The sequence below is a fragment of the Lissotriton vulgaris genome, chromosome 4_1 (assembly GCF_964263255.1).
Source record: "Lissotriton vulgaris chromosome 4_1, aLisVul1.2, whole genome shotgun sequence".
NCBI lineage: Eukaryota > Metazoa > Chordata > Amphibia > Caudata > Salamandridae > Lissotriton > Lissotriton vulgaris.
The window spans coordinates 2,141,269,404-2,141,286,846 of record NC_141691.1 but is presented as its reverse complement, the minus strand read 5'-3'; the positions used below and the strand labels follow the sequence as shown (position 1 = coordinate 2,141,286,846).

The following is a 17,443-nucleotide window of genomic DNA, read 5'->3' as shown; positions in this document are numbered from 1 at the left end:
TTTACGTGCCTGAAAACTAAATCAAGTCCCCCTAAGTCAGTTGTTTTGGGGGACTTGTTGGATGGATGGATGGATAGATGCCTGAATGATGTATGGATGGATGCTTGCATGATGGGTGGATGCTGGATGGATGGATGGATGCATGAATGAATGATGTATGGATGCAGGATGGGTGGGTGGATGGATGGGTGGATGCATGAATGATGTATGGATGGATGCATGCATGATGGGTGGATGCATGATGGATGGATGGGTGGATGGATGGATGAATGATGTATGCAGGGTGGGTGGGTGGGTGGATGGGTGGATGCATGGATGCACGCATGATGGGTGGATGCATGATGGATGGATGGGTGGATGGGTGGGTGCATGAATGATGTATGGATGCAGGATGGGTGGGTGAATGTATGGGTGGATGTATGAATGATGTATGGATGCATGCATGATGGGTGGATGCATGATGGATGGATGGGTGGATGCATGAATGAATGATGTATGCAGGGTGGGTGGGTGGGTGGATGGGTGGATGCATGGATGCATGCATGATGGGTGGATGCATGATGGATGGATGGGTGGATGGGTGGGTGCATGAATGATGTATGGATGCAGGATGGGTGGGTGGATGTATGGGTGGATGTATGAATGATGTATGGATGCATGCATGCATGATGGGTGGATGCATGATGGATGGATGGGTGGTTGCATGAATGATGTATGGATGGTGGGTGGGTGGATAGATGGGTGGATGCATGAATGATGTATGAATGGATGCAAGGTGGTTCGGGCTCGCTCGCTGCGCTCAATCGCCGCGGTGCAATATGCAAATTAGTTTACGTCTCACCACTTTCAAATGTCACCAGCCGCCCCTGCCCTTGGAGAACCTCTAGGGATGCAGAATGTAGAGAGAAGACCAGTCCTCTCATTCACTAAGCAAGAAGCAGCAGGCAGCAGGCCAACACAGCAAAGCAAGTAGCAAAGTGGCAGTCCCTCCTTGCAGCTGTTCTTCATGGTAGAATGTGCTCAGTTCCAGAATCTTCTGACTATATGGTGTCAGAGGTCCAGTTCATATATACATTTTAGCCTTTAAAGTAGGGAGACTTCAAAGATAGAGTTTTGTAGTGCACAAGACTGTGCCTTTTCCTGCCCTGGCTCCAGACTCACTGCAGGGAGGAATGCAACCCTTTGTGAGGGGACAGGAACATCCCTATTCAGGTACAAGTGTCAGATCCTGCCTCCCATTCTAGCTCAGAAAGACCCATAAGCCTGGTGATGGGTCATCGGGATGTGAGTGTCACACTTCTGCTCTCATTGTGTGTGATAGTCTTGAGGGAATACACAAAGCCCAGCTGTCACCCAACCCAGACATGTATTTCAGAGACTGGCAGAAGACTCAGAGAAGAAAATGCCAACTTTCCTAAAGTGGCATTTTAAAAAATGCAATTTAAAAATCAACGTTACTAAATGATGTGTTTTTAAATTTTGGTTTTAGAGACACCAAACTTACTTTTTCTATATTTTCCTAATTGGAAGCTGGACTTGTAAACTGTTACAAGGCAGCTCCAATATTAAACGTATGGGAGAGATAAGCCATGCAGCAGTGGGAAACAAATGTAATAGCCTGGCACATGTTTTTGCTACATGCAGAATACAGAGAAATGCCTGAGAAATCTGATTGATCAGGATTAATATGGAGTTTTACTTTGATAACTCTCCCCCACCAGGGTTTCTCCTTGGTGGCATGCTTCATCATTGGGTTCTTCCTCTTCCGCTGTGGAGCATAGAGTGCCACAACCTATGTGTTACATGGGATCACTTTGTTTGGAAGTCCATGTGGTAGATGAAGAAAAGGGTAGGAGTGAGGGGGGATTATAAATACCTTGCTAGTATGTTTTTTTTTTTTAAATGTTGTGCCCGTATCCGGTATATTATAAAATGGGGAAAATAGGAATAATGTACATGAGTTCTGCTGTTCAACATGTTTCTAGCCCTAGCCCAATGCTATTCTTCAGGACCAAGGGAAATGCTCCCTGACACCACTCCTATTTGTCTCTAATAAGGAATACCTTTGTGGAGAAACATATATTTGGGTATACACATACAGCACATATTGGTGTTTGCATCAGAAAAATATATTAATAGCCTCCAATTGGCTTCATGAGTCTGTACGGGGGAAGTGGTGCCTGTAGCCGCTAGCAGTCTTTGCGGTGTGTTTGGGGTGGTGGCAGCTCCCTTTGCCCTCTGCTTAGCTTGTGGCCATAATAACTACGAACAGTGGTGATATTAATACTGATTGTTCGAACTTTTAATTGGAAAGATCGCATTTCTATTTTATTTACATTTCACTCTGCCTAACCTTTTTGTTATACAGGAACATCGCGGGGGTGCTCAGACTCACTCGGCAGTCTTTTTACACGCCCCTCCGGGCCCCTTTCACCGCGACTGGTGCTCCGGTCGTGGCGAGGGTGGGCGGCCATCTTAGGAGTAGTCCTTCTCCCCAGCAGAACTGGTGGCAGCGTTCTAGCTGGGGGAGAGAGGACTCGGCATAAAATTAGCATGCCTTCATCAACGCGCAGCGGTCGCGTATGGCGGGCGCGCCTTAGGCGCGCCGAAGGTAAGCCAAAGGTCAGCCCGTCTGCGCCCGTCCGCGCCTCGGACGGGGCGGACGCCGGACGGGCTACCTATCAGTTAAGGAGCCAGGATAATACTGCCATTAGATACACTCGATCGAGTCTGATGACGCTCCGCCCGTCACCTGAGACGGGATCATCTTGTGTCAGGATAGACCCAGTCAGTCTTAAATCATGCTCCGCGTGTGGTTTTTCATGCTGTATCAATGAGACTACTCCATCAGTTTCCTCCTTAGGTCTAGCCTCTATCTCTGCAGCTTTAATCAATGCACGTTCAATGTGTAAACATACAGCAGAAATGTATTCTTTATTGGAAGATGGCACATTGGACCTATTATTTATTACTGAAACTTGGCTGAATAGCTCATGTGCTCCCGACATTGAGCTGGCCATTCCCAGAGGTTTTAAGATACGGAGGAAAGACAGAGCCAGCGGTAGGGGTGGCGGTTTAGCCATTATCTTTAGGGATTCCTGGGCCCTCAATATAGAAAATACGGATGATATAGAGGAGGGTGAGATTGTGAATTTTTCTTTGATTTTGTCCCTTCACTTTACATTTGGTGGCTCCCTTATTTATCGACCTCCAGTACCTCCAGGTTCTTTTCTCAAAGCTCTTCTAGAGACTCTGGTCCCCCGAGCAGTGAGGTTTTCACGTTTCCTACTGCTTGGTGACCTGAATATCCACGTAGATCAGCCTGAACTCCAGGAAGTAAGCTTCTAAACAATTCTTTTGACCTGGCATCCTTAACCCAATGGGTCTCATCCCCTACACATATAGGTGGGCACACTCTAGATGTCATATGTTCTAACTTTCCTTTGAAGGTGGATCTCCCTCAAATTTTAACTTGGACAGATCATCGGCTGATTAGATTTACTTGGTCGGCCATAAGACACTCCCAAGCCTTGCAGGAATACGTTCCCCCCGAAGATCAATGTAGGTAATTTTATTACCTCGCTTGATCAAAATAGACCGATCTTGGGAGGGGAATTGGATTCTGCACTTCATGTTTTTGATGACTGGCTTAGAGCAGGGATATCCGCCTCATCGAAAGGGATGAAATCAGGTAGAGATAGGATGACCCCTTCACAACCCTGGTACTCACCCCAATTACGCATTCTTAAGCTTGCCTGTAAGAAATTGGAGCGAGTATGGCGGGCAGATTATTGTCCACAAGCTAAGGTAGCCTACCGTTCGGCATAGCGGGAGTACTATGCTAGTATTAAACTGGCTAAATCTGAATATTTCGCCAGAATAATTGAGAGAGCTAATAATAACAGTCGGGAAATTTTTTCAATTGTCAAGAGCTTTCTCTCCCCGTGTGCTGAACAAACATCGGTGAAACCCTCTACTGAATGGTGTGAGAATCTTTCCTCTTTTTTTCTAACAAAAATTGCTACAATACAGCAAAGTCTTAGAACGGTCAGTGATGTGAGTAGGACTGCTGAAAATGTTAGATTCATAATACCGCCTACTCATACTATGAAGAGATTTACACCCCCCTCAGCGGAAGACACCTTGTCTGCAATTAAATCTTTGAGATCCGGTGCCCCTGAGGATATATGCCCTGCCCAGGCGTTGTCTGCAGTGGCGGAATCAGTGGCATTGGAGGTTTCTCAAATAATGGGTTTATCCTTTGAAACTTCCAAGGTTCCTGCGGAATGGAAACAGGCAAAGCTGCTTCCCTTGTTGAAGAAAACGGGTGCTGATCCTGCTATGCCGGGCAATTACAGACCCATTTCTCTGCTTCCAGCCATGGCAAAAGTTGGAGAGAAACTTGCCTTTAGTCAGTTGAATACCTTTGTGGAGTCATCGAAAGCTCTCCAGCCTGCTCAGTCTGGCTTCCGTGCAGCACACAGCACGGAGTCAGCCTTGGTAGAGATCACAGAGGCGATTAGGGAGTGTTTGGACAGTGGCGGCAGAGCTGCTCTAATTTTATTGGACCTCTCTGCCGCGTTCGATACTGTCCCGCACTCACTTCTCCTGACTCGATCGGCTGAGATTGGTGTGCTAGGCTCAGCACTGGAATGGGTAAAATCTTTTTTGTCCGATAGGTCCCAGCGAGTATGGATCTTACCTTTTTCTTCCTCGGACAAGCTTCTTACTACCGGGGTACCTCAGGGGTCTACATTAAGCCCATTGCTTTTTAATGTATACCTTACCCCACTGATAGTGTTGGCCGAACAAATGGGGGCCAAAATCATAGCGTATGCCGATGATACGCAACTTTTATTTACATGGCCAGATACAACACTTAATACTGAGGTCATTCGTTCTTGTCTTTCTGCGGTGTTTAACTGGTTAGCAGTGGCACAGCTAAAATGTAATGAAGACAAAACAGAGATTTTGCTGTATGGTCAATTTCCGCCCAATTTTAGAGAGCTTTTGTGGCCTCCTGATTTTCCCCAGCCAAGTTCAGTCACCATCCCGGCAAAGAACCAGGGAGTATGGTTTGGGGAGGATCTGAGATTTGAGGCACACATAAAAAAACTTACAGGGGTTTGCTTTGGATCTCTCAAAGCTATGCGGAAGTTTTTCCATATCTTCCATCTTCAGCAAGAGAGTCGGTTGCGAGGGCATTAATTCTATCACGGCTCGATTATGCCAACTCTCTTCTTAGCGGAACTCCAGCCTTCCTAGTCACCAGACTACAAATTATTCAAAATGCGACGGCAAGACTTCTGTGCAATGTGCCCAGTAGAGAGAGTGTGCGAATCCATTCGAAGGAGCTACATTGGCTGCCGGTGACTCAAAGAATTACCTTTAAAATCCTAACACTAGCATTTAAAGCAGTCAATGATCTTGGGCCTTTTTATTTGAGGAAAAGATTCAGCCGATACACTCCCACTCGTTCTTTGCGTTCAGCGGGTTGCAATCTTCTGAATGTTCCCCGCTTTCGGCGGGTGCGCCTTGGAGGCCGGTCAATTGCCGTTCTTGCGGCTTTGGCCTGGAACACTCTGCCTTTATCCTTGAGATTGATCCAGAATTTTGTACCTTTTAAGAAGGCACTGAAGACTCATCTTTTTAGATCTGCTTATTAGACTTCTGTTAATTTTCTCTTGTTTCCTTCTGGCCACCTGCTTGTTTTTTTACTTTTCGCGCCAGGATACTCTGGAGTAACAGAGCGCGTTATAAAACAGCTAAAATAAAATAAAATAAATAAAAAGTAGTCAAACTTCCATCAAGTCCACTCCCTTACTTATGTTTTCTAGTACTACAGAACTTAGTACAGAGTTCAGTTTGAGAATCAGGCCCTATGTTACTTTTCTTGACAAATACTTCCAAACTCCTACAAGCGATGCGTGAAAGGGGTCTCATTAGATCGTTTCTCCAGCCTGTTGCCTTTTCCACTAACTCATTGGGTTCGTTTCTCACCCTTACATTTCTTTGACTTTAGAGGTTCATCAATGAATGAGAATTGCTCAAAAAGCAAACCTCCCACAGTTCTTCATGTTCTTCATATAGAGGGACAGCATCAAGTGTACTTCCGGCTTGAGCCTGGTTACTCTCCATTGGCCACATTGTGAAATCAACCCTCATTTCTCTGTGGTCCCACCTTTAATACATAACTCGGCTGGCTATGAGAACAATTGATTGCATTGTTGACCGATACCTACCCTTTCACAGTGGTCTGTTGCACCACTGATAAAGCCCTCAAACTGCACAAAAAGGTTCTATGGTTTGGTTTCTCCAATAAAGCAGATTCCATTTCCCTTTGATTTCCTCCAACACTACATCCTTTAAAAACATTCTGACTTAGGCATCTCCTTAAATAATGAATCCATGTGAAATTGAGATGAATTCCTGTAATTTCATATTTAACTTGGCCCAGGAGTTTCTTACATGTGTTCTGCTTGGAAGTTTATGCCCTGGCAGAGTCATAGTAGCACATTGCCGCATATATTTGTAGGTAACAATCCTGTTCTAAAAATGCATTTTTTGTTAACTTAATTTAGGCATATATTGTGCTATGTTCAGCATAAGCTTTTGTCATGTGTATTTTTAGATGTCTAATTTATAATAGGAAAACTGAAAACAAGAGGCAAAAATGTAATCTGTCTATCTTTGCATGCCTGTTTTATGCCATGTTTTTCTTTTCATGTACATTTATGGTTTGTCCACTTGAATAAATAAGTGTACTGTGCAGTTTATTTCAGATACCCCTTAAGCAGTCTGCAATGGACATAAAAAGAATGTCAAGTAAGTAAATTGAAATGCCTTTCTGTTTCATTACATTTATTTAATAGTTGATTCTCAATGTTTTCATGGTCCTTAGAGATATGATGTACACTCATCTGTAACACACTTATAACCATGATTGTATTCCACGCCTATATCTCTGACTGTGTTCCAGTAGTAAATATTCTATCAATGTATTTGTATTTCAGCAATCAAAGTTAATACTACTCAGTTTTTATGGTGAGGCTATTTTTAAATGTGTGATTTTTAGGGTAATCAGTTTATATGTCTTTCTAAACTCCTTTAGTCATGCTGAGCACACATATATTCATTTTATGTACTGTGATGCAGCTACTTCAGAAGTATCAGCTTCTGAAATGCTCATTTCATTGGAGGCCTCTGAATTGGCAAAGGAGTGTTATGAGGCTAGATCAAGATTCCAATGGTGTGCATGCTTCTGTCTGTAACTAGGTCTAAGTGTTGCACTAAGACATTCATGTGTTCTAAGCGATGCAAGAGCCTTGTGTGAAGGAACATTGTCAAGAAAATAAATAACAGGAAAAGAGCCATTTTGAGGTGAGAGAGTGACAGCAGATGGACCTGGAGATGGAAGGCTGTGACCAGGACTTTGATTCTGAAATGGATGGCCATCTCCAAAATGAACCTGCACAGACCCTGTTTCATGCTGAACAGTGATGCTCTGTGTTATTCACACTGAGCCAGTCATAGCTATGAGCTGTTGATGTGGACTGGGCCCATGTCATCTGCTGCTGTCTGGATTCACAGTCATAGCAAGTTGCACACAAGAGCAAAGGCAGGTATTCTCTTGTCTTTGTTTTTTTAAAAGACTTTGCAACAGGCTTGAGAATGCCATCCAATGATAGGCAGCACTGTACATGACAAGCAGAGAGAGAGTTTTGAAGATCATTTGACTGTGTGCACTCTGACATGAGTAAAACATTCACAATTAAAGGCACAAGTGAAGGATGTTAAATCCCAGCACATTTTCAACTCAAGCACAGATACCATTTAACCAACTTGACATTAACAGATTGAGCCAATGTGTCTTGAAAAGCCTGTGCAGGAAGGCGCATTTGTTTATAACCACACTGTCATAATGCACTTTGAGCTGAATACCACACTATGACTGTGTATTTACACCCTTCTTCTTGAGTAGTATAAGACTGCAGAACATTTTAAGGATTAATAAGTAACATACATACAATATTTATATTAATGGTTGTAATATTTTTGTCATTGAAAGTAATAACATTGTTTTATTCGCTGATGTTCCTCACTGTGATATATTTTATACCAGGTGGTTCTTACTGATTGCCTATTTAGGTAAATCTACAACTTTCATCAGTTCTGCTTAAGATGTGTACATTTGGACTTATAAACGTTTGTAGAAGTCAGATCTCCTTCAACAGGGCAAACCAGCAGCATGAACTCGACCAGCAGTTCAACAACAACAGCTAGGACATGATGGTGGTCACAGTCTCCCACTGTTTCTCTGTTGAAAAAGCCCCACCTTTTTTTGTGTGGGCAGGACAAAAGCACCAGCCATGGGTCCAGGACATGGGGGCACCACTTAGGGGGTAGGACTTACTCCAGCAGAGCCCAATGTCCCTGTAGCTCGGATAGGTCAGCTAATTCACCACTGAGGCACCTCTGGGATCCAAGGTTCCAGTCCTCCTTCAGTTTCTTCAGACAGCAGGGCCGTCCTCCTACTGATCCATACAGGCCCATGAGTGTTCTGAGGACAAATTGTAGGGTCCACTCTATGCCCAGTTCCAGCCTGTAGGTAGAAGGTAAGTATTTGTCCACCCTCTAAACCAGTTCTGATCAGTTCTTCTACGCCCACTGGGTTTGACTAGAGTGACACAGGGGAGGCGGGTCTAGATGTGAGCTTCATTGCCAATGTCGAGATCGGCAATCTTTGAAGCTCAGGAAGGGACTGGGCACAGTCCCGACCTCTCCTTTGAAGGGTGGAGTTTCCTCCCCACCCACAGAAGAGCCATTCAACAGCCAAGTGGCATTGAACACAGGCAGCAACGCCTTTCTGGTTTAGGCAGGAAAATGTGAACTTTCTAAAAGTATACTTCCAAATCAGTAATAGAACACCCTAGTGTACCATTAAGTTAGATTTTAAATTCCTATTTAAAGGATTCTATGAAATGTTTCACCAGCTTCTTCCTAACTAAAGTAAGCCATTAACAATTGTAATATGGTAAAACCCTGCTTGCCATAATGAAAAGTTACTTTGGAGATTTTTCAATGCCATGCACCCTACCGTATGCGCTTTTAAGGCCTACCTTGGGGTAAGTCCTAAAAAGGAAGGTTTAGGCATGACAAACGATTTATTTTGCCAGATCAAAATGGCTTTGTTGACAATTGTACTTTTGTGGCTGGCACAATGAGTGCTGCCCGCTGGTAGCATTTACTTTACATGCCCTGGTTACATATAGTACCATATACTAGGGACCTATAAGTAATTAAAATGTGCAGTAACATATACTACGGAGTATATGAAAGGTGCCAATCATGGCTATGCCAATTTTACTATGTTTATAAGGGAGACTACAAGCACTTTATCAATGGCCAGCAGGGTAAAGTGCACAGAGTTCTAAATCCAACAAAAAGAGCTCAGCAAAAGAAGGCTTACAAAATCTGGTATGACCCTGCAGAAGGGCGCATCTGCAACAACAGCCATCTTAGATCTTGAAGCATAACTTGGACCATAGTGCAGCTAAGACCTTGCTACAGTATTGTTGGCTTATAAGTGCCAAACCCACTTGCTCTCTCTCGTAGACTATAAAGAAGGTGTGTATCATGGAAAACAAACTTTGAGCACATTTCTAGCACATTTATTTTGAACCTTAAAGACTGGGGAATAACAATCTACCATTTTAAGATTGAAATTTTATGCTCCGCGAAAGAACACAAGAAATTCCCAAGAAAAAATTGTATGTTATGTACAAGGTAATAGACTCCCAGTCTGTATATGTTGTAGGGAGTCAACAATTAGTATTGGTTTTCATTATGTTTCAGTTTCTAGAAGTTAAGTAGAGACAGAACTTATTGTGCACAAAAGCAGTGCTTAATTTGAGCTGGTGTTGCAGATGATTTCAGGTGCATCCAACGGCACACATCTTTAGGGACTGTCGTTATCTTTCCTCAACAGACTTTGACCCAAAGCAAGAGAGAGAAAAAACCCATAAAGAGGGAAGGAATAGAAAGAGCAAAATAGAAAGAACGTTTCAAAGGTGGAACACAGACAAGAAAAAGAACCTGAAACAGTGGGATTGTCTGCTGGTGAATCAAAGAGGCGTGAGGTGGTCAGGCTTCTTTGTCTTCTGCACTGAAGATGTAGAAGTGGATGGCTTCGGAGCCGCTGCTTCTTTCGGTTTCGGTACTGGTACCGGTACGTCTTTATCTTTCAGTGCCGGTACGATTCTTGGCTTCGGTGCCAAAGGGTCTTTTGGCTTCGGCTTTGGCGCCAAGGTGTCCTTATGTTCCGGTGGCAACGGGAGAGGTTAACTCGGTGTCGAGGCACTAGAAGGCTTTGTTGGTTTCTTCGGAGCCGGGCTCGATGGCGGGGCTGTCGAAGTGGATTTTTGGTTTCGACTGGGCCCTTTGGGCGGAGTGCTGACCTTTGCCTTTGGTTTGGGCAGAGTATGTGGTGCAGGGGCAGTAGTACTCACGCGCTGACCCGAAGGAATGGAGTCATCTGAGTCGTCTGCTCTGATACGCACTGGAGATCAGGAGAGTCTTCTTCGGGAACGAGGGGAACCTCTTCGTTGAAGATATCCTCCGGTGCTGGGGCTGACCTCTTCATCTTCGATCGGAAGGACGCACAGGCTGTGCAGGTCGACTCTCCGTGTTCCAGCGATAGGCAGAGGTTACAGACCTCGTGGTGATCGCTATGTGGGAATTTTGCCTGGCATTTTGGCCATTTCTTGAACAGAGTTCTTTCCATGTGGTGTAGGCCGCACGGCGTCGATAGGCCTAACGGCCCACTTTGATGACCGGAATGGAAGTTATGTCGTCGAAAAGCCTTGTCTTCGATGTCGAAGGTATTTTGTTGAAGTTTTTGGAAGTTCTGCGCTTCGAAGTTGATGAAAAATGATTTTCTGGCCGGAGCGGAGAAACTTTCATCCGAACCCAGTGGCGGAAAAAACAATCTAAGGGTGGAGTCGATGCACATGCGCACTGTTGTCCAAGGGAGGAGTCACCTATCTCATGACTACAAAGACTTCTTCCAAGACGACAAGACCCTGCAATCATCCGAGCCCAACACCAGGTGGCGGTCTAACGCTAAGGTGTACAATCTGCAGCTCATATGCCTCGAACAGATGCATACTGGTAAGAAGCACTTTCCTTCACAGCCTTGAAATTCAGAATCTTGACTTTTGATAGCACTAGCTCAGGGCTTCTGAGAATTCTTTGAGCACAGTCACTTAATATTTAACAAAATAATCCCTGCAACCTTCATAGTGACACCATAGTGACCAGAGGTCGCTATTCTGAACATAAGGAGCGAGTGTACATGTATTTTGCCAGATACTTATGATCGGCAGTCTTTAGCTTTCAGGAGTTTCCAGTCACTTTCTGAAGCATAAAGAGTTTTTTTTTTACAGAGTGCTAAGGCATACATATTCACAAGGACAAGTATGTTCAGTAATCCAATACCAAGATTCTTGAGGCTTCTAATTAAATCTGTTAAGATCTAATGCAAGCTACAGACCTTATTAGCCCTAGAAGTAGCAAGGCAGATGGTGAAGTCCTGTGTCTCTGCATTCTTTCTTATCTTATTCCCTGTTACCTGCTTCTTCCACTGTTTCCCCTGTCTTAGAATATGTTGTCTTTAGTGAGGACAGTGAAAGGTGAAAAGGAACAGCTCCAATTCTATTGGATCCTTTGCAGGAGTTTGGTGCAACCTAACACACCACAATAGAGGAAGCATTATGTTTTTAAATTTGCTATAATCAAATCTGATTAATTATCACAGGTGACTGCTTCACGGAAAATTTCCAATTGAAAAAATCGTTAAATATGATAACGAATAGCACAAGAAGCTAAATTCTGGGGGGTGGAGGCTTCCCTGGGGATTCTACATAATAAACAAAACTGATATTGTACCTTACTTCCTTTGGTCTTCACTCTGCCCGGGACTGAAAACAACAACAATATTATGTGTTACCAAAAAGTGCTCAATGACAATTGCTGCCTTTTTTCTTGTGAATCCTAATGTGAAAATGTTGGTCTAAGTTCTGGATAATAAACCATGAGAGGTTCTACCCAGAACCAGATTAGCTCAACGCCAGCGCAAAGGTCTAAGGACCATCTAGGCTCACATTCCAACATCTTCAGTCATGTGAAGAGTTGTTATGGGAATACAGGTCTGCTATGCCAACCAGGAATGTCTTTCTGTCAATGAGTAGTTTCCTCCTCAGCTTCACCAAGCTGGTGCTGAGCGATACTGAGTTAGTGCCAGGCTCACCACAGTGATCCCAGGAAACAAAATTATTTTTTCCCTAGGTGTCTTTTCTACAGTTAACTATGAATGGACAAGCCTGAACAAAAGCAGCGGCAGCCTCCTGCCCCACTTGTCAAAGTGTCAAAGCGTGTGATTTATTTTAAATAGTTGGGTGTCCAGGTCTACCACTCCCGTCCGATTTGATAGACGGTAATCTGGGGAAGGCAATCGCCAGTGCCAAGGCATCTCTTCCGTTCTGGACTGCCCTCTCATTATACCCCATGGGCCGGATAGCCATATCTAAGATTCTCCTCCTTCGTAGGCTTCTATATTATTTTGCCATTCTCCCCTATAGACTGCCTCAGAAACTGTTTCATAACCTACGTTCCCTATTGGTATCTCTGTTATGGGGCAACTCCAGGGCGAGGGGAGCACTCTCAAAGCTTTACCTCAATATATCTGAGGGGGGATTATACAAACCCAATTATGGGCTTTATTATGCACCTGCCCAACTCCAGTGGCTATGGACATGGCCCCCTTATTGTCCCCGTTATGCAAATTTTGTACAGGAGCGCTCTCTACCGACATCACAGACAAGCAATGGCAGCAATGTCTTGGAAAGCCAAAGACCATCTCAATAAATGCCCGCCTGAAATTCACTCAATTCAACTATTTGCATCACACATACCTAACCCCACACAGGCTGTCTCATATGTACCTGACCTCCATAGATATTTGCCCCAGGTGCAGCAATACAGGTGTAGGAAGGTGGATATCTGACTATATGGTTACCCCAACTTTTTGCCTAGTGTTTAGCTGGTTTTCGACTTAGTTGGCCTGGGATCCTGCTAATCAGGGCCCCAGGCTATCTGCTCTCACTGTAAAATGGACTCCATGTACTTTAGGTACATCTCCAATTGGACATTGGGTCACCTTATGAGCCCCTGTATAGTGTACCATAGGTACCCAGGGCATAGGTGCATCCAAGGCCTACCAGGGTCTGCAGCATATATTATGCCACCCCTGGCTGGCCATCCACATTGACACAACTGGCTGATCACTCAGCTGGGGAAAGGCCATGTAACCGCCCTTTGCTTAGGTATAGTATCCCTATACCTACCATTACATATAGACACATATATACCTGTAAGTCACTCCTATGGCAGGCCTTAACAATCCTGAAGGCAGAGTGCTTGGAATCGTGTGAGATGGTGCTCTAGCATGAGCTGATCCTGTCTGCAGCTTTCGGAACCATGACCTTATAGCTGTTCTATGATATAGCCATACCATAAACTCTTAAGTGCATTATAATCTTTGCGGTTAATGCTAACTTTGGTTTGGCTTTATCAAAACATGTCGTGTAAGGTGTCATACGCTTTGGAATACTACCCCCTCGCCAGTTCTGGCAACGGGGGTAGCATTCCACCCTTCTAGAGGGAGAAGACATTTAGTTGTAGCTTTACCCGGTTAAAGTTAAACAGAGCCTCAGCATCACAAAATGGATGCTGCTGCCATAGACACAAATCTGACCTCCTGCAGCTGGGAGCCCTTCCAGCGAGGGAGGCCTGGACAATAGATTTCCTGCCTTGGGAGGTGCTAGCACCTCCCCAGACAGGCTATAGTGTATTGGGGCAGGGTGGGTTGAATGAAATGAGACACTGCCTGGGGCACACAAAGTGCTCCATGCATAGCCGGTTCAAACCAGTTGCTGGGGCACTCCAGCTCGAGCTCTGGCGTGAAACTGGACAAAGGGAAAGGGGTGTAACCACCCCCTTCCCAGGTTCCACCTATAGGAGGGATCTAGCAGGTGATCCAGCCCCATTACTCAGTATGAAGCTAGGAGCTGAGTCTAGAGACTTTACATTACCCTGAACTGAAACGAAACTCTGGACCTTCGACATTCTACTGCAACTAGAAGACTGAAGAATCTCCCTTGTGGTAAAGGAGTGGCCATCCTGTGCCAAACAGCCACCACCTAGCAAATAGCCAGTTTGCTTGGTCGACGCTCCCAAAGGATCCCGATGACCCTGCTTCACAGGACTGGACTTCCAGACTTCTTCCACCCAGACCCACACCTACAGCAAAGCTGAGACCGGTGGCAGACACAAGAGACGTGGGACCGGATACCTGGCCATTTTACTCTCTGCTAAATTGTACAGCTTCTGGGGTGTCCTCGAAGTTGTGCATTGGGACTTGAGAAGCCCCAACCCTGAGTCAAAAATGCACCAAAGCTCAGCCCTCCACACTCCACGAGTGCCGCGTGGGGCCTGCTCTTGCATTTCCTCTCGACGCATCTTCACGGTTGCTAGCCCGCTGGCTAGTGGCCATCTTAAATACTCCATTTTGAAACAACCCTGCTTGCCTGCTTGCTCAGGGATTGTTCTTATTTTACTGTAAAGGGGAAGCTCCACAGACCTTGCTGGTCTGTACAAGAAGCTGATCTTCACTTCCTGCATGGGTTGCCTTTGCCAAGGCTTGTTGACTCCAATCTGGAAGCCGACACCGCCAACAGTGAGAGACTGTGTGAAACAGTCCATATCCAGCTCCTGGTCATCATCAACGCCTCCTGGTCTGCGTGGCTGCAGAGACAATCATTCCTTCTTCACCTGTTTGCAGCTCGACATCGCCTGGTTCCTTCCTGGTCACTGGCTAGTGACCCAGACTCTGTCCACTCTGCTTTAAGGTTCTTCACTTCTCCGATCCACCCTTGGATCCATCCGGATATCTTCCTCCTGGTCGCCTGAAACATCTTCTTGCAGCTCTCCATAGGTATTGACGACGAAACCCGACACAACTTCACACCTATGCACCCGGCTTTCCTGGGTGAGGTAACTCGAGTACTCCGGTGCTCCCGTGGGTAATAACTATCCAAGTGTCCTGTTTTAACTGGGTTCCCCCGCAAGTCCAACCGGACTGACCGAAATCAACTAGTTTCTAGTATATGGTCCGTGAGGCCCCTAGGGCAGAATTGTATTTGGGCAACTTATAGTATGCTTATTGAGTCACTTGTGCTGTATCTCGAACTCTGACCTCATAAAGAGCACAGAGGGGTTTTGTTAGTAATAAATACATATATATTTGATGTATACCTTGTGTGGTGTCATTTCATTTGGTTTTCAAGGGGTTATTATTGGTAAAACAATTGGCTTCACATGCTCTCTGAAGTATTAGCCTAAGACTGCTTTGTCGATGCTACCACTAGGATAGCTTGTCTATAAGGTTGACTTTACAACCATCACCATGAGGGGTGTTTGGACTGATACAGGGTGCCCACTAGAATAGTGGACATCACATATCAGGCTGACTTCTCACATTGGTGTGCAGAGGTTGGGATAAGAGCTTGCTGATTGTTTTACCATAATATCTTGTGATATCATTTGAAAGATCACATTAAAGTACCTTGAGGTACATATAATAACAAGTCTTAAGATACTTAAGTTCTACTGAACTTAGTTGTTGTAGAGCAAAGGGCCGAGCACACCCTGACTACAACTCATAGAGAGGTTTAGTAGGTAACACTTAGTGTAGGTAGGTACACACACCACACCTCACTAGATCATGTCTCTGAGAGCAGAACCAAGTGGATCTCTCCCAGTGAAGGTAGATCCTTTAAGGATACCTTCCAGATATGATACCCTAACCTTCCATGATTTGAGGCCCTTGTGCACATCTAGGAGGTTAAAACAGGGTTCAAACACTACCCTCAAGCACCTGATTGATCTCATGGAAGAATATGATGCTCAGAAAGCCTCTAATACAGGCCTGTCAGTTAATGCAGCTGAGGGACAGCCCTCAGCCGAAGATTCCCCTGAACACAACATAGTTGATGAAGATGAGGTAGAAGAGGAGGACTCTGAGGAGGATGCTAATAGCCAGGTCTTAGTGGGAGAACTTAACCAGGCCAACTTAAGCCTACATGGGAATGGAGAGGGCCTAGTACCTTCCAGACCCCCAAGCAGGTTTAACCCTGAACACAGAAGGAGGAGATCCCCATCCAGGAAATCTCAGCATTCTGGTGTCTCAATAGGCTCAGATGTTGTTAGGAGAATGTTTTCCCCTGAGAGAAGGGGACATCAGGCCAGACTGAGATTAGTCAATCTGAGGATTGAGAGGCAAGAACTTGCCCTAGCCAAAGAGAGACTTGCTTTTGCTAGAGAGCAAAAGTTAAGTGGGTTAGAACCCACTGGTGGCAGCAATATCCCCAAGGATAAAGATAGGTCCTATGATACTAGAAACCTAAGTAAGATTGTCCCACCCTACAAAGTTGGGGATGACATCCACAAGTGGATAACTGCTTTGGAGAGGGCTTGCAAAGTACAGCAGGTACTCCAAAGTCAGTGGGCAGCAATCTTATGGCTCTCCTTTTCAGAAAAAGGTAGGGACAAGCTCCTCAAAGTTAGTGATGAGGATGCTAATAATTACAAAGTCCCGAAGAGAGCTCTGATTGATGGGTTTGGCTTAACCACTGAGGAATATAGATTGCTGTTCAGGGATACCCAGAAGACACAGACTCAGGACTGGACTGATTTTGTAGATTGTGCTACTAAGGCTCTGGAGGGCTGGATATTGGGCAGCAAAGTACAAGACTATACAGGATTGTATAATTCGATTATGAGGGAGCAGATCCTTAGTAATTGTCAAAACCAGCTTCTACACCAGCACCTGGTGGACTCAGATCTGACCTCTCCACAAGAATTGGGTAAGAGGGCAGACAAATGGGTCAGAACCAGGATTAGGCCTAAAAATCAGGGTGGTGACCAGAAGAAAGATTCTACCAAGCCCCAAGAGAAAGGTGGTGATAAATCCAAGGACAAGTCCCCCACAGGGCCCCAAAACTCCACTGGGGAGGTGGGTCCCAAAACACTTCCTCTAACCCCAAGAAACCTTATTGCCATGTCTGTAAACAGCCTGGCCACTGGAAGACTGACGGTAGTTGCCCAAAGGCCAACAATAAGGAGAACATTCCTCCAAGTAACACTCCAAGACCTCCTGTTACTATTAGTAGTAATCCCCCAGGTGGTGGGAGTACACCCAAAACTGTGGCTGGGTATACTTAGGGAACTCAGGTGGACTTTGGCCTAATCAGGTCCCCTAATACAGAAACTCTAGTCTGTGAAAATGGCATGGGGTTTGCCAACTTCACTGCTTGTCCCAACACTT

General features: G+C 45.0%; 1 protein-coding gene across 1 annotated transcript in view; it reads left to right on the top strand.

Moving 5' to 3' along the window:
- Positions 1-17,443, top strand: part of LOC147725255 (GTPase IMAP family member 4-like) — a 68,137-nt gene that overhangs the window by 17,743 nt on the left and 32,951 nt on the right. The window contains exon 2 of the mRNA XM_086967151.1: positions 6,773-6,825. Within this exon, the coding sequence (XP_086823277.1) occupies positions 6,804-6,825 (22 nt within the window). The 5' untranslated portion in view covers positions 6,773-6,803. The remainder of the gene's footprint in view (positions 1-6,772; positions 6,826-17,443) is intronic.